Here is a 26199-nt window from a genome sequence, read left to right as displayed (position 1 = left end):
ACGAAGACCAGACGGGATTCGTGAAGGGGAGGCAGTTGAACGCGAATGTGCGGAGGCTCCTGAACGTGATTATGATGCCGGCGAGGGAGGGGGAGACGGAGACAATGGTGGCGATGGACGCTGAGAAGGCCTTTGATAGGGTAAAGTGGGGGTACTTGTGGGAGGTGCTGAAGAGGTTCGGGTTTGGGGAGGGGTTTGTTAGGTGAGTTAGGTTGTTGTACGAGGTCCCGATGGCGAGTGTGGCCACGAACAAGAGGAGGTCTGAGTACTTTCGGTTGTATCGAGTGACGAGTCAGGGGTGGCCCCTGTCCCCCCTGTTCTTCGCACTGGCGATCGAACCCCTGGCTATGGCACTGAGGGAGTCGAGGAACTGGAGGGGGTTGGTGCGGGGTGGGGAGGAGCATAGGGTGTCACTTTATGTGGACGACTTGCTGCTGTATGTGGCGGACCCGGTGGGGGGAATGCCGGAGGTAATGAGGATCCTCAGGGAGTTCGGAGATTTCTCAGGGTACAAGCTCAACATGGGGAAGAGCGAGTTGTTCGTGGTTCAGTCAGGGGACCAGGAGAGGGGGATTGGTGAGCTCCCACTAAAAACGGCAGAGAGGAGCTTCAGGTACTTGGGGGTCCAGGTGGCCAGGAACTGGGGGGCCCTGCATAGACTTAATTTCACGAGGCTGGTGGAGCAAATGGAGGAGGAGTTCAAGAGGTGGGACGCGTTGCCGCTGTCCCTGGCGGGTAGGGTGCAGTCAGTTAAGATAACGGTGCTCCCAAGCTTTTTGTTCCTTGTCCCCATTTTTATCCCGAGGGCCTTCTTTAGACGGGTCAACAGGAGCATAACGGGGTTTGTGTGGGCGCAAGGGACTACGAGGGTGAGAAGGGTGTTCCTGGAGCGGAGTAGGGACGGGGGGGGGGGGCTGGCACTGCCGAACCTCTGTGGGTACTACTGGGCCGCCAATGCGGCGATGGTGCGCAAGTGGGTGATGGAGGGGGAGGGGGCTTCATGGAAGAAGCTGGAGACGGCGTCTTGTGAGGCTACGAGTCTGGAGGCGCTGGCAACGGCGCCGCTGCCGCTCCCTCCAATGAGGTATACCGCGAGCCCGGTGGAGGCGGCCAACCTCAAAATCTGGGGGCAGTGGAGGCGGCACAGGAGGGAAGTTGGGGTCTCAGTGTGGACCCCAATACGGGGGAACCACCGGTTTGTCCCAGGGAGAATAGATGGAGGGTTTTCGGGGTGGCACAGGGATGGGATAAGAAGGTTGGGGGACCTCTTTGTGGATGGGAAGTTTGCGAGCCTGGGTGAACTGGAGGAGATGTATGGGTTCCCCCCGGGTAACGCCTTCAGATATCTACAGGTAAGGGCGTTTGCCAGGCGGCAAGTGGTGGAATTCCCGCGGCTGTTGCCACGCACAATACAGGATAGGGTGTTCTCGGGGGGGGTGGGTTGGAGTGGGGAAGCTCTCGGAAAATTACCAGGTGATGCAGGAGGAGGAGGAGGCCTCGGTGGTGGAGGTGAAAGGTAAGTGGGAGGAGGAGTTGGGAGAGGAGATTGAAGAGGGGATGTGGGCAGATGCCCTTGGGAGGGTGAACTCTTCTTCTTCGTGTGCGAGGCTCAGCCTCATACAATTTAAGGTATTGCACAGGGCACACATGACCGGGACAAGGATGAGACGGTTCTTTGGGGGTGAGGACAGGTGTGTTAGGTGCTCAGGGAGCCCAGCAAATCACACCCATATGTTCTGGGCATGCCCAGCGCTGGAGGAATTTTGGAAGGGCGTAGCAAGGACGGTGTCGAGGGTGGTAGGATCCAGGGTCAAACCGGGCTGGGGGCTCGCAATATTTGGGGTTGCAGGGGAGCCGGGAGTGCAGGAGGCAAAAGAGGCCGGTATTCTGGCCTTTGCGTCCCTGGTAGCCCGGCGAAGGATTCTTCTTCAATGGAGGGATGCGAGGCCCCCAAGCATGGAATCCTGGATCAACGATATGGCGGGGTTTATTAAATTGGAGAGGGTGAAATTCGCCTTCAGGGGATAGGTACAATGGTTCTTTAGGCGGTGGCAACCGTTGTTGGACTTCCTGGCAGAACGGTAGACAATGGCCAGCAGCAGCAGCAACCAGGGGGCGGGGGGGTGTATTTTATTTTTGTTTATTTACCCTGGGGGATCTGAGGGGGTATATATATTTGCTATGTTTGCTTTGTGTTAAACCCGGGGTGTTAATTTATTATTTATGTATAGTGGGGGAGGGGGGAACCAGCTACATGTTTTAATTTGTTCTGTATTTAATTTTGTTGGGTTTCTTTTTCATTCTGTTGTTGATATTTTGAGAAAACCCTAATAAAAATTATTTTTTAAAAAAAGCAATGCTCCCTCACAGCGCTGAGGACCTGGGTTCAACCCCGGCCCTGGGTCACTTTCTGTGTGGAGTTTGCACATTCTCCCCGTGTCTGCATGGGTCTCACTCCCATAACACAAAGATGTGAAGAGTAGGTGAATTGGCCACGCTAAATTGGCCCTTAATTGGAAAAAAATAATTGGGTACTCTAAATTTATTTTTAGAAGAATTAAATGGAGATGATTATGTGGGATAACTGGTTAAAGCTATCATAATAGCACTTTATGCTTTGAAAGATTGGAAAGCCTAAAACACATTGCTGTACCTAGTATATTGTACTATGGTACTCTTGATCACTTTCTCGTGAGCACATTAAAACCAAAATCTGGCAACTGCATTGACAACCTTTGCCAAGTTTCTAAAGATAGTTATGGCTATAAGAGCAGGTCAGAGGCTGTGTCACCTCCTGGCTCCTCAAAGCCTGTCCACCATCTACAAGGCACAAAGACAGGGGTGTGATGGAATACTCTCCATTTGCCTGGATGAATGCAACTCCAATAACACTCAAGAAGCTCAACACCAACCAGGACAAAGCAGCCCCGCTTGATTGGCACCTCTTGCATCACCTTCAACATTCAATCACTCCATCATCGACACAAAGGAACAGCAGTGTGTCCCAGCTACATGGTGCACTGAAGAAACTCACCAAGGCTCCTTTAGCAGCACCTTCCAAACCTGCGACCTCCAATACTTAGATGCATGGGAACACCATCACCTGCAAGTTCCCCTCCACGTCACACTCCATCCTGGCTTGGAAATGTATCATCCATTCTTTCATTGTCACTGAGTCAAAATCCTGGAGCTCCCTCCCTAACACCACTGTGGGTGTGGTTCAAGGCAGCGATTCACCACCACCTTCTCAAAGGTAGTTAGGGATAGGCAATAAATTTTGGGCTAGCCAATTCATGGGCTAGCTCCATGAAAGAATAAAAATAAACAATTGTAGAACATAAAGTGAGATTAAAACCATTTCATGGTGGATGAATCTCATTTTTAACTCCGGATGCAAGAATACCTGGTGCTGGGAATACTTAGCAGAACTTACCCAGGCCAAAATGGAAAAGAAGGAGAAAGCAATGGCAGCACGGGCAGCATCAGCACCTTGATTGAGAGGAAGGTCTCCTATTGAAGTCATCTGCCACTGATTTACCAAAAAGCAGAAGCCTACAAACCACAAGAATGTCCACAGTCCTGGAACAGATTTTAAAAGAACAAAAGGTTAATGAGCAGTTCAGTAACTTGCAAGAGTGCTTTACGCTTTTGGTGTTGACATGACTTAGAATCTCTAAAATGCAGAAGGAGGCCATCTGGCCCATTGAGTCTGCACTGACACCCTGAAAGTGCACTCTATTAAGGCCCACTCCCCCGCTACCCTGCAACCTAACCTAACCTTTCGACACTAAGGGGCAATTTAGCATGGCCAATCCACCTAACCTGCACATCTTTGGACGGTGGGAGGAAACCGGAGCCCCCGCAGACATGGAGAGAATGTGCAAACTCCACACAGTCACCCAAGGTCGGAAACGTGCCCAGGTCCCTGGCGCTATGAGGCAGCAGTGCCACCGTGCCACCCTTTGTGTGTGTCAGGTTGTTGGGTCATTCATGTCGTGTGCAGCCATAGAAATGTTGTGCAATTTAGCGTTAGGGTGGTCATAGCATTTTTACCTCTCAGAGAGGATTGTGGCTTCAGGTCGCTGCCCAGAGACCTGAACATAAAAACCTAGGTTGTCCCTCCATTGCAACACGGAGGGAGTATATCAGATGAGATGTTAAACCCAAGGCCATGTCTGTTCTCTTCAGAGAGATCCCATGGCATTATCTTGAATAAGTGAAGGTGTCTTGTCCTAGTTAATATATATCCCTCAATTAAAAGAAATAGATTATCTGCTCATTATCACATGACTATTTGTCAGGCCTTGCTGTGCGCAAATTGGTTGTCATGTTTCCCACATTTCGCCAGTAATTACTCTTAAATGTTTACTTGGCTGTACAGTGCTTTGGGATGTCCTCAGGTCATGAAAGGTGCTAACAAGATGTAAGTCTTCATTTCTTTTTTAAAAATTTCATATTGTCGCAACCATGCCTTATACAAGGTAAAGTATATCACAACTTATCCTTTATTTTTTTAATTAGAAGCGTTGCTCCTTTCTTTTTTATAGCAGATTTTCTCAGTGAGCGAATCAATGTCCTATTCACTTATGTTTCGAAAATGCAATTATTTACGGCTTTGAAGTGTTATGTACAGTACAGTGCTTTTTGATTTGATTATTCGATTCGTGATCCACAGAACCTTTCCCTTGATGAGCATGTATCTTTCTCTGACATCTCCTGCGCTCTCCTCAACCCTATTTCCTTCCTCGTAGAATTAATGTCAGCTTAAGTTTCTGTGCAGAGAATTTCAAAAGTCTCATAAAAGGGACTTTGTGATACCTTAACCATTTGTCAAAATGTAACAAATGCAAGTTTCCTCCCCATTAATGATTGCCACTGCAAACTTAAAATTCTGGAATCACTTGCCAATATTTATAGCAGCAATACATTCATGAGGTTTTTTTTTTGTCAACCTTGACTGACTAAATACTGCACAAGTGTGCTGTCAGAACAGGGACAAAGACAAATTGCAATTATATGCCCACTCACAGATATATGTTTTTGAATAAACAGCAAGTTATTGTAACAACAGCTGTGTTCAAAATAATAACCACAAGCACATGTTGAACTAGGTATTACCAAATCTTAACCGCCTACATTAACAGAATGGTTATTGCCGTTGGAGCAAGATTTTGACAGATAAATGCATTGAATATGGGTCGGTATGGAACAATCTGTTTCTTTAGCTTTTTGTACCAGAGCTCCTGTTTCTGATCACTTATCGATGGCCCTGGCGCCCCTGAAATTTGATGGTAGCGTGGGTTTGATGAGCCAGAAAGACAAAACATTGGCTGAAGACAAGTATCTTGGGAACAAAGTGGTTAGCGCTGCTGCCTCAGCGCCAGGGGCCCGGGTTCAATTCCAGCCTTGGGCGACTGCCTGTGTGGAGTTTGCTCGTTTTTTCTGTGTCTGCATGGCTTCCCTCCAGGTGCTCCAGTTTCCTCCCACAGTCCAAAGATGTGCATTTTAGGAGGATTGGCCATGGTAAATTGCCCCTTAGTGTCCAAAGATGTGCAGGTTAGGTGGGGTTACGGGGATAGGGCAGGGGTGTGGGTCTAGGTAGAGTGCTCTTTCAGAGGATCGGTGCTGACTCAATGGGTCGCATGGCCTCATTCTGCACTGTAGGGATTCTATGGTTCAATGATGTTTGCAGCAAAGTTGCAAATGTCTTTAGAAAGAATATGCTCAAGATTTTCTGATCAAATTCCTGTTGTTAACTCATTAAAATAGTAATAACAATAGAATAAAATACTAGTCTCAGTGACGATGATCATCAAAAGTATTGGATTGTCATCAAAACCCATGTGGTTCACTAATGGTATTGAGGGAAGGAAATTTGCCACCCCTATCTGGTCTGGCCTGCATCTGACTCCAGGCCCTCATCAAGATAGTTGATAGTTAATTGCCCTTTGAAATGACCCAGCAAGCTGATCAGTTTTATCTAATTGCTCCCGAAAAGTCAAGGAACAATGAAACCGATGGACAACCCAGTATTGAACTAGACAGCTCAAATAACAGATGCACATCAGGGTACAAAAGGTGGGGGACTTCAATGTTCACCACCAATAGCGGCTCAGTAACACCAATTCTGACTGAGCTAGCTGAGTTCTGAAGGATATCGCTGTAAGACTGGGCCTATAGCAGATGATGAAATAACCAGCAGGGAAGGATCTTACCCTGCCTCACTCTCAGCAATCTGCCTTTCACAGATACATCTGTGCATGACTATTGGTAGGAGCAACCACCACATATTGCTTTTAAAGACAAAGTCCTGTCTTCACGCTGAGCACATCCTCCGTTGTGTTGTGTGGAGTGGCACGGTGGCACAGTAGTTAGCACTGTTGCCCCACAGTGCCAGGGGCCTGGGTTCAATTCCGGCCTTGGGTGACTGTCTGTGTGGAGTTTGCACTTCCTTCGCGTGTCTGCGTGGGTTTCTTCTGGATGCTCCATTTTCCTCCCACAGTCCAAAGATGTGCAGGTAAGGATGATTGGCCATGGTAAATTGTCCCTGAGGTTTCAAACGTTAGCTGGGATTCCAAGTTTACGGGGGTGTGGGCTGAGATAGGGTGCTCTATCAGACGGTCGGTGCAGACTCAATAGGCTGAATGGCCTCCTTCTGCACTGTAGGGTTTCTATGAATGGTATGGATTCAGAACAGATCTAACAGCTCAAGATTGGGCATGCCTGAAGCACTGTGATCCATCAGTAGCAGCAGAACAATATTCAATGACATTCTGTAACCTCATTGTTCAGCACATCCCTCACTGTACCATTAACATCAAGCCAGGGGATTGAGCCTACTTCAATGAGATAATAATCACTTATTGTCACAGTAAGAAGTCTTACAACACCAGGTTAAAGTCCAACAGGTTTGTTTCAAACACTACCTTTGGGAGCACTGCTCCTTCCTCAGGTGAATCAGTAAATGATTTGGAGGGCAGTGGGTGCCTGGAACTCACTGCCGGAGGAGGTGGTGGAAGCAGGGACGATAGTGACGTTTAAGGGGCAACTTGACAAATACATGAATCGGATGGGAATAGAGGGATACGGACCCAGGAAGTGTAGAGGATTTTAGTTTTGATGGGCAGCATGGTTGGCACAGGTTTGGAGGGCCGAAGGGCCTGTTCCTGTGCTGTACTTTTCTTTGTTCTTTATTAATAATAATAATAATAATAATCTTTATTAGTCTCACAAGTAGGCTTACATTAACGCTACAATGAAGTTACTGTGAAAATCCCCTAGTCGCCACACTCCAGCGCCTGTTTGGACACAATGAGGGAGAATTCAGAATGTCCAATTCACCTAACAGCATGTCTTTCGGGACGTGTGGGAGTAAACTGGAGGGCCCGGAGGAAACCCACGCAGACATGGGGAGAACGTGCAGACTCCGCACAGACAATGACTCAAGCCGGAATTGAAACCGGATCCCTGGCGCTGTGAAGTTACAATGCTAACCACTGTGCTACCTTGCCGCCCTATATTCAGCCACTTCAATTACCTTCTCAACACCATAAGGCCCAAACTGGGGATGTTTGCTGATGATTGCACAGTGTTTAATACCATTCGTAACTCGAAAGGTATTGAAGAACTCCCTTCATACATGCAGCAAGATTGGACAATATTCAGGCTTGGATTGCTAAGTTGTAAGTCACATTTGAGCCACATAAGTGCCAGACAATGACCTTCTCCAAGAGAGAATCTGATCAGCTCCTTTGACATTCAATGGCATTACTATCACTATTACCTCAAAATCAACATCCTGGATTCATCACGGACCAGAAACCTAACTGGATCGTTACATAAATACAGTGACCACAAGAGCAGGTCTGCTGTGAATAACTCACCTCCTGAATTTCAAAAGCCTATCCACCATCTGGAAGGCACAAATCTGCAGTGTTTTGGAATACTCTCCACATGCATGGTTGAGTGCAGCTCCAACATCACTCTAAAAGCTCAACACCGTCTGGGATAGAGCAGCCCGCTTGATTGGCACCCCACCCAGAACCTAAACATTCACTCCCTCCACCACTGGTGCACAGTAGCAGCTGTGTGTCTCATCTACAAAATGCACAGCAGCTACTTGCAGAGTCTCCTTAGGCAGCACCTTCCAAATCCATGACCTCCAACATCTAGGGCAGCACGGCAGCACAGTGGTGAGCAGTGCTGCTTCACAGCATCAGGGTCCCTGGTTTGATTCCCGGCATGGGTCACTGTCTGTGCGGAGTCTGCACGTTCTCCCCGTGTCTGCGTGGGTTTCCTCCGGGTGCTCCGGTTTCCTCCCACAAGTCCTGAAAGACATGCTTGTTAAGTGAATGAATTGGACATTCTGAATTTTCCCTCAGTGCGCCCGAACAGGCACCAGAGTGTGGCAACTAGGGGATTTTCACAGTAACGTCATTGAAGTGTTAATGTAAGCCTACTTGTGACAATAATAAAGATTATTATTATTCGGACAGGGGCAGCAGATGCATGCACCACCACCTGGAGGTTCCCTACCCGGACGCCATGCTGACCTGGAACTATATCATCGTTCCTTGGCTAATACTGGGTTAAAATCCTGAAGCTCCCTTCCGAACAACACTGTGGGTATCTATACCACATGGACTGCAGTGACTTGAGAAGGTGACCCACCACCATATTCTCAAGGGAAACTGGGGGTGGGCAATAAATGGTGGCCTTTTCAATGATGTTCACATCTCTTGAACAGATGCAAAAAAGGTGAATGAGTTACTGTCATCATTTTGACTGAGAAACTGGGCCTGTGTTTCCAATGGAGTTGCAGTTGGTAATCAAATAATTCTTTCCTCATTTGTTCAGCATTATTTCAGTAAAAACCACCACATGCTATGGGGCACAGTAATATAACGGCTTCTCACTAATAATAATTCAATAACACACAAGTTCAAATCCTACCATTGAAATTTGAGAATTCAAATTTGTTTTGTTTTAAAATCTGGAATAGAAAAGCTCACATCAGCAAAGTGACCATGAAACAACTAGATTGTTGTAAAAACCCAACTGGTTCACTATTAGCCTTTAGTGGAGGAAACTTGCCATCCTTACTTGATCTGTCCTCTATGCGGCTCCAATTGTACACCAACACAGTTGACTCTTAACCGCTCTCGGAGGTGACGTAGCAAGCCATTTATTTGTATCAAATCACTTCCAGTGTTCTCTGAAGGTTCACTGTCATCTTCTCAGGCAAATTTGGGTTGGGCAGTAAACAGTCAACGACAGTTTTGTCATTCACACCCACACCCCGAGAATGAATGTATTAAAAAAAAGCTGCCACAAAAGATTTGAAACAAGATTTTGCTTGACACTGTATTTCCCTCTATGTCTCATAAATTTGTAATTTTCTGCACTGTCAACTTGAAGGCACCAAATACTGCAAATGGATGCAGCAATCACAAGCATTTTGAGAAGCTTAACCACAATATTCACATCATATAGTATTCTAGGAGCAGAAGCTACACATGTTACTGGAATAGTAGGCACCCCAGCATGGAGGTTACGTGGAAATATTTCTAGTGATGTAATCTTCTATCAAAGTACTATTCTAGTCTGCTACCTGTGAGGAGCTAGTTTTACTCATTTGTTTTTCAGCCTTGTAGAAACCCACTGTTTGAATCTGCCCTTGATGCTCAACACTCTGCTGACAACCGCAGTTACAGGCTTGCCTGGGAGCAGGTCTGTAAGATATCCCAGCAGCTGGTCCAAACCTACACACTGAATGGAAGGCATCGCAGTCGGGAAAAAACAGTAGCAGCTGAGCGCCCAGCAGTGTCGAACACTGCTGACTTTACTCTGGCTCACACACCTTCAGATAACCATCTGGTCTCGATGCAAATATATGCGATTCCCTGAGGTCACACGTGGTGAGACTCCCATAGCTCAAGCAGTTCCCTGGAAGAGGGGAGGGGGGGGGGGGGGGTGGAAAGCTCAATGGTAGGCTCTGATCAGTTTGCATAGGTACTTCTGCTTTGAGTGTTTACCAATGAAACGTAGGCACACAGCGCTCACTTACATTAGCAACACAACCTCCAAAATCAAAATTTAATTGGAGGCACTATCAGCACCAACTCTCCCCCCCTCCCCCATCCACCCCCACCCCACCCCCCACCGCACCCCTCACCAACCCCGAAGGTACAAGGAAATGTATCCATCTGCCCACTTGTAAGAAGGCAATGCTAGGGAGAAAATAAATATTTGACCCGGTCGGAACCTCAAGTGGGTCCCATTTGTGCGGTTAGGTAAATTGGCACTGATGTGTTGGGTGCTCTGGATCCGTGGAACACATACAGGCCACCAACACTTAAAATAGTGCAACACTATTTTGTTAAGTTAGAAACTGTTGAACATACTTTCACTGTGGGTTAACACGATGTCAGATTAAACTAAAGACCTATGCCTGTCCGAACCACTCTATGCACTCAGCACATGGTGAGGACCTGTGCTGTAAGCTGTAAACTCTGTCCTTGGAGGAAGCTGCATCCCAAATGAGTGGGAACTCTGATGCCCCCTGTCTTTATAGTGAGTGTGCTCTAACTGGTGATTGGCTGCGGTGTTGTGTGTGTTGATTGGTCTTGCTGTGTGTTCATCAGTGTGTGTATCTGCACCATGATATACTGGTGTACATCATGACATCCCCCCTTTTATAAAAGAATGTATGTGTGTGGCAATAAATAATGTATGGTGAGAATGTTCCTAACTACGTGTGGGGTGCGAAGACATATTTACAGGACTATGTACATGAGAACTAAGCTATTTACATGGGAAGGTGCCTGGTGCAGAGAAGCAGTATGCAACAAGAATAACAAAATCAGCACTATACAAACCAGGGAAACGATCAAACAAAGCAACAAAACAATTCAGAGAGTCTAGAAGTTCGCAAAGTTCATAAATTAAGTCTCTGAGGTGGGCGACGAATTCTGATTGACCGCCTCAAGGGTGGTTCGAGAGCCGCCGGTTCAGGAGCGGGCTGGACTGCGTCAGAGTCAGGGGGAGGCAGAGTGACAGGGAGCTCTGCATAGTCCATGGCAGGGTCAGCAGGAGGGCGAGGCGACAGTGGAGGATCACGTGGCGAGCGTGGAACGAGACGAAGGGCGCGTCGATTGCGGTGCAGAATAGAGCCATCCAGTAGACGAACCAGGAACGAGCGGGGGGACCACCTGCTGAAGGACAACAGCGGTCGTAGACCAGCCCCCATCCGGAAGATGGACGCGGACGTTGTCATCTGGAGCCAGAGCAGGGAGATCAGCTGCACGGGAGTCATGAGCCGCCTTGTGCTGTGCACGAGACAGCTGCATCCGGCGAAGGACCGCAACGTAGTCGAGGTCTGGGACATGGATGGACGGCACCGTCGTCTTCAGAGTACGACCCATGAGTAACTGGGCTGGCGACAGGCCAGTGGACAGTGGGGCGGAGCGAAGGCCAGCAAGGCAAGTTGGAAATCGGACCCAGCATCGGCAGCCTTGCATGGGAGCCGTTTGACGATATGTACTCCCTTCGCCGCTTTGCCATTGGATTGGGGGTACAGGGTACTGGATGTCACATGGTCAAAATTGTACCGCCTGGCAAAGTTGGACCATTCCTGTCTGGCGAAGCAGGGGCCATTGTCCGACATAACCGTGAGCGGGATGCCGTGTCGAGCAAATGTTTCTTTACATGCACGAATGACGGCAGATGAGGTGATGTCGTGTAACCGTATCACCTTCGGGTAATTCAAAAAGTAGTCCACGATCAGGACATAGTCTCTACCCAGCGCGTGGAACAGGTCGATGCCCACCTTAGCCCATCGTGACGTGACCAACTCATGGCGCTGCAGGGTCTCACATGGCTGGGCCGGCTGGAAGCCCTGACAAGTGGGGCAGTTGAGCACTGTGTTGGCTATGTCCTCATTAATGCCGGGCCAGTACACTGCCTCTCGGGCCCGTCGGCGGCACTTTTCCACGCCAAGGTGGTCCTCGTGTAGTTGTTCCAGGACAAGTTGGCGCATGCTATGCAGGATGACAATGTGGTGCAGTTTTAGAAGGACCCCGTCTACTACCGCCAGATCGTCTCTGATATTATAGAACTGAGGGCATTGGCCCTTGAGCCACCCGTCCATTAGGTGGCGCATGACACGCTGTAGCAAGGGGTCAGCCGCCGTCTCGCAGCAAATTTGGACGAGGCGTTCATCCGTGGCAGGTAGATTGGAGGCCGCGAGTGCCACATGGACGTCAACCTGGCAGACAAATCCCGCTGGGTCACATGGAGTGTTGACTGCCCTGGAGAGAGCGTCAGCAATGGTGAGGTCTTTGCCTGGGGTGTATACCAGCTGGAAGTCGTATCGCCGGGACTTGAGAAGAATACGCTGGAGGCGAGGCGTCATATCGTTCAAGTCTTTCTGTATTATATTGACCAGTGGGCGATGGTCGGTCTCGACGGTGAATTGAGGAAGTCTGTAGACATAATCGCGAAACTTAACCACACCGGTCAGTAGGCCCAGGCACTCCTTTTCTATCTGCGCGTAGCGCTGCTCCGTGGGGGTCATCGCACGTGATGCATATGCAATGGGGGCCCATGATGAGGCCTCATCACGTTGAAGGAGCACTGCCCCAATGCCGGATTGACTGGCATCGGTCGAAATTGTGGTCTCCTTTGCTGGATCAAAGAAAGCTAAGACCCGGGCCGTGGTCAGTTTTGCTTTGAGTTCCCTCCATTCGCGCTCGTGGGCAGGGAGCCATTGGAAGTCTGTCGTCTTCCTGACCAGGTTCCTGAGAGCCGTGGTATGAGAGGCGAGGTTAGGGATAAATTTCCCGAAAAAATTGACCATGCCCAGAAATCGGAGGACCGCCTTCTTGTCTTCTGGTGTTTTCATAGCTGTGAAGGCAGCTACCTTGTCCGCATCCGGCTGCAGACCCAATTGGGAGATGTGGTCCCCGAGGAACTTAAGTTCTGTCTGACCAAAAGAGCATTTGGCCCTGTTGAGGCGGAGGCCATGCTCATGTATACGTTTGAATACGCGCTGGAGGCGACGAACATGCTCCTGCGGGGTGGTGGACCAAATGGTTATGTCATCGACGCGAACACCTTCAATGCCTTCCATCATTTGTTCCATAATCCTATGGAATACTTCTGATGCAGATATGATCCTGAACGGCATCCTGTTGTAACAATATCTGCCAAAGGGGGTATTAAATGTGCAAAGTTTCCTGCTGGATTTATCGAGCTGGATTTGCCAGAATCCTTTTGAGGCGTCGAGTTTGGTGAAGAGCTTGGCGCGAGCCATCCCACATGTGGGCAGATATTGTCAAGGGCAGCACGGTAGCATTGTGGTTAGCACAAGTGCTTCAAAGCTCCAGAGTCCCAGGTTCGATTCCTGCTTGGGTCACTGTCTGTGCGGAGTCTGCACATCCTCCCCGTGTGTGCGTGGGTTTCCTCCGGGTGCTCCGGTTTCCTCCCACAGTCCAAAGATGTGCGGATTAGGTGGATTGGCCATGCTAAATTACCCTTAGTGTCCAAAATTGCCCTTAGTGTTGGGTGGGGTTACTGGGTTATGGGGATAGGGTGGAGGTGTGGACCTTGGGTAGGGTGCTCTTTCCAAGTGCCGATGCAGACTCGATGGGCCGAATGGCCTCCTTCTGCACTGTAAATTCTATCTATCTATCTTCATGCTTGGGAATTGGATAATGCTCCCTCATGATATTGCGATTTAAGATCCTTGGGATCAATGCAAATTCTCAATTCGCCGGAAGGCTTTTACTTACACATACCATGGAACTGACCCAGTCGGTCGGTTCCGTGACTTTGGAAATCACTCCTTGTTTCGGGAGGTCCTGCAGCTGCTGCTTGAGGTGGTCCTTAAGGGGTGCTGGGACCCTGCGAGGTGCGTGCACCACAGGCGTGGCATTCGGTTTTAATAAAATCTTGTAGGTGTACAGGAGCGTGCCCATGCCCTCGAAGACTTCGTGGTACTGGTTGATAATGGCGTTGAGCTGCGCCCTGAAGTCGGTGTCCTGAAAGGCAGATGCGTCAGCAGGAGAGAGTGAACTCTCTGAACTAGGTTCAACAGCTTGCATGCCTGCGCGCCAAGCAGGGAGGCTTTCGAGGAGCCCACGATTTCAAAGGGAAGGATGGCTTTGCGTGACTTGTGCGTCACTTCGAGCTGACACGAGCCGCTGGCAGCAATGGCATTGCCATTATAATCTAATAGCTGGCAGGCTGATGGGAGGGTGGTTGGTTTGACATGAAGGCTTTGGAGGTCAGACCGCACAATGAGATTGGCGGAGGCACCAGTGTCCAGGCGGAATCGTATTTGGGACTGGCTGACCGTAAGGGTGGCACACCACTCATCGTCCGGATCGATGCTGTATACCGATACGAGGCTGGATTCTTTGCTTCAGGGACACCCTGTTTTTTGTAACGATACCGATTCGAAAAGGTGTCTTCGGGTCCTCAGTGTCAATATCGGGTAGTAGGTCCGCATCGGACCCGGTAACCGTATGTTGAATGGCCCGGACATTCCTGCCAGTCTGACCGGAGCAATACGAATTGGCAGGCCGAGCTGATCTGCATAAAGCAGCATAGTGTCCAAGTTTGTCACATCTCAGGCATTGTCGAGATTTGGCAGGGCATTGCTGCTTTAAGTGGGCGGAGCCACAGTTGCTGCACGTTGTAGCGTCAGTACGTTCGCTGTGCCACCGCGCATGCGCGGTGTGGCCGTACATGGTGCGCACCTGCGCAGTATGTTCGGCGACGTCGCCGTCCCCTCGTTTGGTGCGCACAAGCGTGGGAGTCCGCGAAAAATACGCGAAATGGCCGCCCTCATCCAGGCTGAGGCCCTGGAGTTGCTCGATTGCTTGGACCCGTTCTGCCTCATGGGGACCTTGCCACGCCGTTTCAGCCGCTTGGATGTGGGAATACCGACTAGTGGCGTGTTCGTGTAGCGCGCAGGTCTCGATGGCAGTCGCTAGGGTGAGCTGCTTTACCTTGAAGAGCTGCTGGCGTAGGGGGTCCGACTGAACACCAAAAACAATCTGGTCGCGTATCATGGAGTCGGAGGTGGGCCCGTAATTACAGGACTGCGCAAGGATGCGGAGGTGGGTGAGAAAGGTCTGGAAAGGTTCATCCTTACCCTCTAAACGCTGTTGGAATACATAGTGCTCGAAACTTTCATTCACCTCTATGTTGCTGTGAGTGTCAAACTTGAAGAGGACCGTCTTGAATTTTGATTTATCTTCATCATCAGCAAAGGTGAGAGAATTGAAAATGTGGATGGCATGTTCCCCGACCATGGATAGGAAGAGACCGAGCTTCTTGGTGTCCGAGGCATCTTCCCGGTCTGTGGCTTCCAGGTAGAGCTGTTTGAATATAATCCAGTTGGCCCCCAGGTTACTGGTGATGCGGAGCGGCGGCGGGCGGATGCTGCCCATTTTGCAGGATGACTGTATGCTAGTGGAAGGCAGATCACTTGCAGGTAGGTCTAAGAAGTTCTAATATCCCTCAACTCCTGGTATCATGATGAGTTGGGTGCTCTGGATCCGTGGAACACATACAGGCCACCAACACTTAAAATAATGCAACACTATTTTATTAAGTTAGAAACTGTTGAACATACTTTCACTGTGGGTTAACACGATGTTAGATTAAACTAAAGACCTATGCCTGTCCGAACCAGTCTATGCACTCAGCACATGGTGAGGACCTGTGCTGTAAGCTGTAAGCTCTGTCCTTGTAGGAGGCTGCATCCCGAATGAGTGGGGACTCTGATGCCCTCTGCCTATATAGTGAGTGTGCTCTAACTGGTGATTGGCGGCGGTGTTGTGTGTGCTGATTGGTCCCACTGTGTGTCCATCAGTGTGTGTGTATCTGCACCATGATATACTGGTGTATATCATGACAGGCATGTCTGCATCAACCTGATGCACTAGCCTCCAAGTCTACCTCTTGTCAGGGATAAAATAAAACTTCCAGTCCCAGACATAGTCCCTTCAATAGGACACTGTGGGATAGGGGACTGGAAGAGCACAGCAGGGGGTGCATGCAGGGGGGTGGAGGAGGGTGGATGGGTGTGAATATCTTGAGGGTGTAATGAATGTAGGAATTTCAGATGTATTGTATTATGGGTATTTGATAAAGTAAGGGGTAAAAGCCTGGGTTAAAGTAATTTGACTGTTGTGGTCACGTTTTAAAATGAATCCCATTTTGAAAGACAAGTATATTTTGGGAGCCAGGGGTGCAATTAAAGTATGGTAAAAAGCTTGGGCTAATGAACATCAAAGAAATAACTTTGCAATTAACAGTTAAACAGTTCTTAAATAAAATTTAAAAAAACTTTACCCCACTATCTACACTTGCCACTATATATTTTCTAACTAAGCAACCCAGTACAGTTCAATATCTACTCCTAAATAAAGTTAACAAATCAGGGTTACTTCTTGTGAAGATTTTTGGAGACACACACTTTCAGGAGCACCTGAAAATCTTTCTGTCTTGTCTGATCAAAATCCTATGGCAAACAGCTGAAACTACGAACAGATCTGGCTCCTCCCATTAATTCGATCACCTGTATCCCACTAAGATGTCACATGATCTGTTTAGCTAGGACTAAACACTGCTCCCTCACATTATCGACACCCAGGGAACCTCCTACCTATAAACAATATTTCATTTGCCATCTCTCTGTAAACAAGTAATTGATTAAAATCAATGATTACCTCACTTTTACCACTCCTTTATCACAGCTTTAGCAGACATACTGCCCATATGCATTTAAATCAAGATTTAAAAAAATAATATCACTGCAATAAAATATAAAATATTATATATAACAATTTTCTACATTCATCACATAATGTGCAGCTATACTGCACTTCTTTAAGTCAGACTCCCCTCTTGAAGGCAGGTGCACTTAGGCTATAGCAACTGCTGAAACAGTCTAAAAGGAAGAAAGATGACTGGTAAAGGTGCAACAGATGATTGGAAAATTCCAGTAGGGCTCAGAATGCTGGGCTTAATATGCCCTTTCATGGATTTAATACACTTCCTGTTACTTGCAGGTGCGTAGTCTTCACCCTGCCTACCCCCAACACCACCGGGGACATGGCGGCAAACCAGTTTGCCATTCTCCAAAGCCATTTCTCCAGGTCTCCCTACCCCAGACGTGCCTCCAATGTGGTTCGATCGCTGGAGTAGGGTGGGAATCTTCTGACTCTGCTTCCAACCAAATCTTCATTTAATTCACTCAAAGTCGATCACAAATCTCCCAATGTTCCCCACCTTCCGGTACCTCCTGGCTTCTCCCGTTTTCCATCCCTGTGGTATCCAGCCTTTGCCTGCCACCTCACTTTTCCTAGCCTCAATTTTCAGCAGCTCCACTCTTCCTGTCTCTCATTTGCACTCCGTGGTGACATTTGAATCAGGAGGAAATGATTCTTGGATTTATCTTGAGCGTTATTTTCATATATTTCCACCAGAAAGTAACGTTTAATCAATCGAGATTTCTCTCAGTGAATGCCAGCATTCTAGTTCCACACAATGCACTATGCCATGTCTGAAACATATTCCCTTCCCATCACGTTCAATAGCTTGTAAACTCTAATCTGATCTAATATAAAGCTTGTGGCAATTGATGTCCAGTGCAAGTCCCCTATTTCGACTAGTTTTTATTTATTTTTTAAAAAGTATTTTGCCAGAGCTGTTTTTCAAGAAAGGAACGGGATCTAAAATCTGCCTAGATTATTTTTCTAGTTAAATATTCCTTTGCTGACATCTTGACAGCCTTGTACATGCTGTTGGGTTAAGAGTAGCCTGCAGAGCTAGGCTGTACGACACAATAGTGAGGGAATCTCTTCCTCACCCGGTGTACAAATGATGATCCTGCTCCCAATGAAAATGAGACAATCAGTCTCCATGGTGAACGGGGAGAAGCAGAGAGGCTGCCAAAATACTGTATGAGAAAGACCTGCACATTTTGGTGAAAGAAATCTATTTTTCTTTTTTATTGACACCCTATTCATGGCAGACAGTGGGCACATTCAACAGATTTTGAATCTAGAAGGTATTCAAATGTTTTAAAGGGAAGGCAGGGGAGTGGTGTTGAGGCCATCATCAGTTCAGGTCAGCCATCAGCTTATTGCTTGGCGCAGCAGCTTCAAGGAGCAAAATTACCTACTCCCGTTTATGTTCTTATATTCTTCCTGAGGGCCATGAATGGATTAGTGCTCTCAGTCCACTCACCTTCACCATTAAATTTGAGAGAAAAACTGTATCATTGTACTTCTCCTTTAGGATTTCTCATTATAGCAAAATGGGAGCCATTGTGAAGCCCAATTATTTGATAAAGACTGTCCATTTTACTGACATCCAAGGCTGAGACAGACAGTTTTTAATCAGTAAGGGAATCAAGGGTTATGGGGATAAGGTGGTAGGGGGTTGGTTTAGCTCAGTGGGCTAGACAGCTGGTTTGTGATGCCGAACAAGGCCAGTAGCATGGGTTGAATTCCCGTACCAGCTGAGAATTCTGAACTCTCCCTCCACGTACCCGAACAGGCACCGGAATGTGGCGACTCGGGGCTTTTCACAGTAACTTCATTGCAGTATTAATGTAAGCCTACTTGTGACAATAAAGACTATTTATTTTATTTATTTATTTAAAGTGGAGTTGAGGATTAGATCAGATCAGTCATGATCATCATGGAGCAGACAAGATGGGCCGAATAGCCTACTTCTACTCCCCGTCTTGTGGTCTTGTGGCCAGTGTCTGAGTCTAAATTAAGGAAGTGCATTAAAGTGCAGTTTACTTAAAGTGAAGTGAGAATTCAGAAGATCCTGGGAAATAAATTGGACAATCTGAGCCCAATCTATACTAACACTGTTGCCACTGCTTAACTCAAGGTCCATTTCAAAACAAAAGTTCTTTAATGTGGAGCCAGGAGACTAGCAATTCTTCCTAGCACCTAGAGTGCTCCCACTAGCCATTTTGGTCTTCTCCTCTCCTGTTCTTATCCCTCCCACCAGGGTGACCAACTCCCGGGGGAAAAAAATAAGGGCCACTTTGGCAGAGATGGTCCGTCTGTTGCTCATGAACCTGTAAGAACAGGGCGGGTGTCAAAAGTGTGAGAGGGGGGGCTGCTGGCAAGTCTGTATGAGTGATGAACGGGGCAGAGCAGCGGGCCCCTGTGGGAGGAAAGGAGAGGTGGCTGAACCTATGGAGGGCGGGAGGGTGACCCACTCTGATACTGGCAGCTTGTAACGTGCCGCCCGAAGAACCGCTAGGCAGCTCCACTCAGAGATCACCAAGCTGTTGCAGACAAAAAGACTTCAGCAAGAGAAATAATCTGGGAAAAGATGCATCCTGGAAGGCCTCGCCAGTGATGTTAGACAGAACAGCGAATTACAAGACAGTCCTAGAAAACTCAAGAAGCAGGCGAAAGTCTTTTCACATTTAAAGAGCGTGAGAGCTGATGTGGTGCTTTTGCAGGAGACCCATCTAAGGGTGAAGAGACCAGGTAATTCTTCGGAAGGGTTGGGTGTGTCAGGTGATCACTCGAGCTTTGAAAGCAAGGTCCGGGAGGTGGCAGTATTGGTGGGTCGGAGAGTTAGATTTCATATGAAGGTGGTGGCAGATCAGGGGGGCAGATACATTATAGTAACGGCACTTTGGAGGGGAGGTTGGTGTTGTTGGTTTGCGTAAATGCCCCAAATTGGGATGATGTGGGACTTATGAAGAAGATGTTGGTGGTCATCTTGAGCCTTGACACGCATCAGTTAATTTTAGGGGGGAATTTAAACACAATGTTGCATCCGAAGATGAATCGATCTAGGCTGCTCTCGTTGACCCTTTGTGTGTGTGTGTGTGTGTGTTTGGGGGTGGGGGGGGGGGAATGGGGAGGGTGGAGGACAAGGATGTTGGCAGCGTTTATGAAGGAGATGGGGGGAGTGGACCTGTGGCAGTTCTTCATCCAGGGAGTAGAGATTATTCCTTTTTCTCACCAGTACATAATATATATTTGATTTATTTCTTTATAATGGGGAGGCCGTTATTGCCAGGAGTGAGGAATATCATCATATTTCAGATCATGCTCTGCACTTGGTGCATGTGGTCTAGGACAAGGGGCCTGCACAGAGGCCAGTGTGGATGTTCGATGTGGGCTGCTTGCAGATCCGTGTTTTTGTGTGACAATGGCAAAGGTGATTGACGATTATGTGGGGTTCAATAAAAATGAGGAGGTCTCACTGTTAATGGTATGGGAGGAGCTGAGGGCAGTGGTATGGGGCGAGATCATCTTGTTTAAGGCACAGATGGAAAGGGAGACAAGAGAGGAGTGGCAGCTGTTAGTAGACAAAATTTTGGAAGTGAATGGGAAGTATGTGGAGGATCCCTCTCTGGAACCTTTAGCCAGTAGAAAGGAACTGTCGACGCAGTTCGATTTTTGTCTACAGGGAAAGCAGTACCAGGTGAGGCGGTTGAAGATTGAGGTGTACGATTGCGGGGAGAAGGCCAGTCACTTGTTGGTGGGACAGCTCCTCTGGCAGGTGGCCTCCCGGGACATTGTTCAGGTCTGGGAAGGGGTGGTTGCGCCAGAGCAGGTGAATAGGGCATTTGAGGAGCTTTAGAAGAGGTTGTATAAATCGGAGCCCCGGGTGAGATGAGTAGGATAGGAGGGAGTCTTTGGAGGAGCTGGAGTGTCCCACAGTGAAAGAGATGGATAGGGCAGAGTTGGAGAAGCCAGTGGGGATTGAGAAGATTCGAATGGTGGTATGGAAGATGCAACGGGTACAGTGCCGGAGCCAGAAGGGTACCAGGTGGAATTTGCAAAGAAGTTTTTGGATAGGCTGGCGCTGCTGTTGGGGGAGATGTTTGAGGACACAGTAGCTAGACGGTCGCTTCCGAAGACGATGGAACAGGCATCCATTTCACTGCTGTCAAAAAAGCATAAGGACCCAGTGGAGTGTGGGTCATATCGGCCACTATCCCTGTTACATGTGGATGCCAAGATTATTTTATTAAATTTAAATTTAGAGTATCCAATTCTTTCTTTTTCCAGTTAAGGGGCAATTTAGTGTGGCCAATTCACCTACCCTGCACATCTTTGGGTTGTGGGGGTGAGGCCCACACGAATGCCAAGGTTCTTGCCAAGGTTTTGGCGCTTAGGTTGGAGGAGTGCCTTCCACAGGTGGTTGGGGAGGATCAGACAGGGTTTGTATAGGGTAGGCAGTTGTCCTCGAATGTGTGGCACTGGTTAAACATAGTGCTCTCCCCATCAGAAGGGGGCAGCCGGAGGTGGTGGTGGTGCTGGATACGGAGAACATGTTTGATCGAGTAGTGCAGAGTTATATGTTTGCGGTGTGGAACAGTTTGGGATTAGGCCTAAGTTTATGGCATGGGTTAAATTGTTGTATAAGGAACCATAGGCAAGTGTTCGTACGAATGAGGTGAACTGGGAATATTTTCAGCTGCATGGGAAAATGTGGCGGGGTTTCCCATGTCCCCCTTTTTGTTTGCGCTGATGATAGTGCCTTTGGTCATTGTGCTGAGGAGCTCAGATAAGGGGGGAGGGGTTAGTGAGGGGGGAGGGGGTTGGGGGTGGAACAGAGGGGTCCCTGTTTGTTGATGATCTTTTGTTGTATAGTTCCAACCAGATTCCCACGGTGAGGGATACAATGGTGCTGTGAAAGCGATTTGGGGCTTTTTCGGGAAACAAATACAATTTGGAAAAGAGCGAGTGTTTTTTAGTCTCCTCACCAGGGATGGGAGCTGGGTTTGTGGAATTGCCACTTCGTGTGGCGACTACTCACTTCAGGTATCTCTGGGTGCAGGTGGCTCGGGATTGGACCCGACTCCGTAAATTCAATTTGCTGAGGTGCGGGTGTCTCCCCCTATCATTGGCAGGCCGGGTGCAGGCGGTAAAGATGAATGTTTTACGACGGTTTTTATTTTTATTCCAGTGTTTACCGGTCTATTGCTGAAAGTGTTTTTTATGGGGGGGTGGAACAATTGATTTTGTTGTTTTTCTGGGCAACCAAGGTAGTGAGGGTTTGGAATTGGTGCTTCAGAGAGGGCAACCGTCAGGGGGTTTGGTTCTGCTGAATTTGATTTATTATTGGGCGGCGAGCGACGGGAAGGTGTGGGGCTGGGAGTAGGGAGCTGGAGGCAATGTGGGTGAGGATGGAGGCAGGTTCTTGTAGGCAGTCGTTGTTGCAGGCGCTGGCAACAGCGCCGCTTCAGTTTGCCACAGGGAAATATTCGGGTAGTACAGTCGTGGTGGCCACGCTGAAGATATGGAGGCAATTCCGACAACATTTTAAGTTAGGGGCGGGTTGAGGCTGATGCCAATCTGAGGGAATCATGTAATAATAATAATCTTTATTGTCACAAGTAGACTTACATTAACACTACAATGAAGTTACTGTGACAAGCCCCTCGTCTCCACATTCCGGCACCTGTTTGGGTACACAGAGGGAGAATCCAGAATGTCCAAATGACCTAACAGCACATCTTTCGGGACTTGTGGGAGGAAACCGGTGCACCCGGAGGAAACCCACGCGGACATAGGGAGAACGTGCAGATTCCACACAGACAGTGACCCAAGCTGGGAATTGAGCCTGGGGCCCTGGAGCAGCAAAGCAACAGTGCTAACCACTGTGCTACCGTGCTGCCCCGTGAGTTTGAGTCGGTGAGATTGGATACTAGGTTTCGGGGGTGGGAAGAGCGGGGCGTTTTGGAAATGAAGGACATATTCATGGAAGGGCAGTTTGTGAGCTTGGTGGAGTTGACAGAGAAATTTGGGATTCCACAGGGGGAGGCCTTTAGGTATTGCAAGGAAGGTTTTCCCAACATTTTCCGTTGACACCGCCTTCCTCTTTGCTGGACGGGGTGTTGGTGATGGGGTTGGAGGGGCGAATTATGGAGGGGCTGCGGCATTATTGGAGGGTGTTAGGACCAAGTGTGAGGAGCAGCTGGGGGTGGCACTAGAGGAGGGGTTCTGGTGCGAGGTGTTGCGGAGGGTGAATGCCTCAACCTTGTATGCGAGACTGGGGTTAATACAGTTAAAGCTGGTGCACAGGGCGGGCCTGACGAGGTCAAGGATGAGCCGGTTGTTTGAGGGGGTGGAGGATACTTGTTTTCTTTTTATAAATTTAGAGTACCCAATTATTTTTTCCCAATTAAGGGGCAATTTAGCGTGGCCAATCCACCTAACTTGCACATCTTTGGGTTGTGGGGACGAAACCCACGCAGCATGTCTGGGAGAACGTGCAAACTCCACACAGACAGTGACCCAAGGCCGGGATTCGAACCCGGGTCCTCAGCGCCGTAGGCAGCAATGCTAACCACTGTGTCACCGTGCTGCCCTGGTGGAGGATACTTGTGAACGGTGTGGGAAATGTCCGGCCAATCATGTGCATATATTCTTGTCCTGCCCGAAGTTGGAGACATCTTGGAGATCTTTGTCCAGCACCATATCTTGCACTTGGACTTGGAGCCTAGTCCCTTGGGGACCATATTCGGGTTGTCGGACCAGCCGGAGTTGCAGACGGGGACGGATGTTTTACCCTTCGCCTTGCTGATTGCTCGCAGTCGGGTCCTGTTGGGGTGGAGGTCAGCTTCTCTGCCCTGTGCCTCAGTGTGGCTGGGGGGCCTGATGGAGTTCCTGTATCTTGAGACAGTGAAGTTTACCTTAAGAGGTGTGATTGAGGGGTTCCATAACAGATGGAGTCTGCTGTTCTTCACTTCAAAGAGTTAGTTACTGTCAGCTGTTAAAGGTTGGGGGGTCTTCTGTTATTCTTTTTTTTTTGCAGTTGTTTCATGTATAAAATGTTATAAATCGAATAAAAATATTTCCCCCAAAATGTGTTCAGATTTCTCTTTCAAAGTTAATGGTCCCTAACTGCACCATAACAGGGACAGCAAACACAGTAGCACAGTGGTTAGCACTATTGCTCCACAGCACCAGGGTCCAAGGTTTGATTCCCAGCTTGGGTCACTGTCTGTGCAGAGTCTGCACGTTCTACCCATGTCTGCGTGGGTTTCCTCCGGGTGCTCCGGTTTCCTTCCACAAGTCCCAAAAGACACGCTTGTTAGACAAATTAGACTTTCTGAATTCTCCCTCTGTGTGTGCACCTGAACAGGCACCGGATTGTGGCGACTAGGGGCTTTTCACAGTAACTTCATTGCAGTGTTAATGTCAGCCTACTTGTGACAATAATAAAGGTTATTATATATAAGAAGAGTGGAAGAGTTGTCCTTAACCAAATTTCTCTCTCCCTAGGGCAAGTGTGTGGTGTCTACTCCATGCCTAACCCAATAGCACATCAATCAGGAATGTGGCAAGTCTCAGACTATTCAACTTCGCAGCTCTATCTTTAGAAAGTTACGTTGTCAGTTCTGTAGATCTTGTATGAATAAAAGATTAATCATTTTCCAAACTTAATTAGATTCCGTAACCGTAGGGTTGGAGCGAATGTCAAAAGACAATCAAATGTCAATTTACTTTACTTATTTTTAATAAATCTACAAAGGGATTAAAACAGTTAATTTGCCTTGGATAATCTGTTAACTAAGGTTTATGTTCACGTATTATCCACTTTGCAGGCATGATCTACTAGAAAAGTTTCTCAGTGTGGTAGCGAGCAGGAAATGACAGGTGTTTCTGGTATCTAACATTAATGAGGGCATTTAATGATGCCCCACAGGCTTTACGCCACAAATGATCCATCTTGGTCTCCTCTGGAGGTCCCCAGCATCACTGATGTCAGTCTTCAGCCAATACGATTCACTCTACGTGATATCAAGAAACGGCTGAAAATACTGCAAAGGCTATGGGAGCTGACAATATCCCGGCAATAGTACTGAAGACTTGTGCTCCAGGACTGGCTGCACCCCTAGCCAAGCTGTTCCAGTACAGCTACAACACTGGCATCTACCTGGCAATATGGAAAATTGCCCAGGTATGTCCTGTACACAAGAAACAGGACAATTCCAATCCAGCCAATTACCGCCCAATCAGCCTACTCTCCATCATCAGCAAAGTGATGGGAGAAGTCAGTGCTATTAATGAGATCAGCTCTTGACCTCATTGCAGCCTTGGTTCAAACATGGACAAAAGAGCTGAATGCCTGAGGTGAGGTGAGAGTGACTGCCCTTGACACCAAGGCAACATTTGACCAAGTATGGCAATAAGTAGCCCCAGCTAAACTGGAGTCAATGGGAATCAGGGGGAAAACTCCCCGCTGGCCGGAGACATATCTGTCACAAAGGAAGATGGTTGTGGTGGTTGGAGGACAATCATCTTAGTTCTAAGACATCACTGTAGGAGTTCCTCAGGGTAGTGTCCTAGGCCCAACCATCTTCAGCTGCTTCATTAATGACCGTCCCTCCATCATAAGGTCAGAAGTGGGGATGTTTGCGGATGACTGCACAATATTCAGCACCATTCGCAACTCCTCAGATATTGAAGCAATCCATGTCCAAATGCAGCAAGATCTGGACAATAACCAGGTTTGGGCTGAGAAGTGGGAAGTTACATTTGCGCCACACAAGTGCTAGGCAATGACCATCTCCTACAAGAAAGGATCTAACCATCGCCTCTTGACATTCAATGGCATTACCATCGCTGAATCCCTCACAATCAACATCCTGGGGGTTACCATTGATAAGAAACTGAACTGGACTAGCCATATTAATACTGTGGCTACCAGGGCAAGTCAAAGGCTAGGAATCCTATGATGAGTAACTCACCTCCTGACCCCCCAAAGCCTGTCCACCATCTACAAGGCACAAATCAGGAGTGTGATGGAATACTCTCCATTTGCCTGGATGAGTGCATCTCCAACAACACTCAAGATGCTCGACACCATCCAGGGACAAAGCAGCCCGCTTGATTGCTCCCCCTTTCACAAAAGACATTCAACCCCTCCACCACCGAAGAACAGTGGCAGCCGTGTGTACCATCTACAAGATGCACTGCAGTAACTCACCAAGGTTCCTTAGACAGCACCTTCCAAATCCACGTCTACTACCATCTAGAAAACCAAGAGCAGCAGATACCTGGGAACCCCGCCACCTGGGGGGTTCCCTCCAAGTCATTCACCACCACAGGCAGCACTTTTCACTGAAAATGTTGTAATATTACACTGCTGATTTATCAATCCAACCAGGTGGAAAATTACAATATT

At 48.2% G+C, this 26199-nt stretch overlaps 1 protein-coding gene across 1 annotated transcript in view; it reads right to left on the bottom strand.

The window, feature by feature from the left end:
* The window catches only part of syngr3a (synaptogyrin 3a), a 137584-nt gene that overhangs the window by 29122 nt on the left and 82263 nt on the right, over positions 1 to 26199 (bottom strand). Inside the window, exon 3 of the mRNA XM_072480851.1 lies at positions 3434 to 3579. Within this exon, the coding sequence (XP_072336952.1) occupies positions 3434 to 3579 (146 nt within the window). The remainder of the gene's footprint in view (positions 1 to 3433; positions 3580 to 26199) is intronic.

This window comes from Scyliorhinus torazame, chromosome 17 (assembly GCF_047496885.1).
Source record: "Scyliorhinus torazame isolate Kashiwa2021f chromosome 17, sScyTor2.1, whole genome shotgun sequence".
Taxonomy (NCBI): Eukaryota; Metazoa; Chordata; class Chondrichthyes; order Carcharhiniformes; family Scyliorhinidae; genus Scyliorhinus; species Scyliorhinus torazame.
The sequence above is the reverse complement of the archived record's forward strand: the minus strand, read 5'-3'. Positions and strand labels throughout refer to the sequence as shown.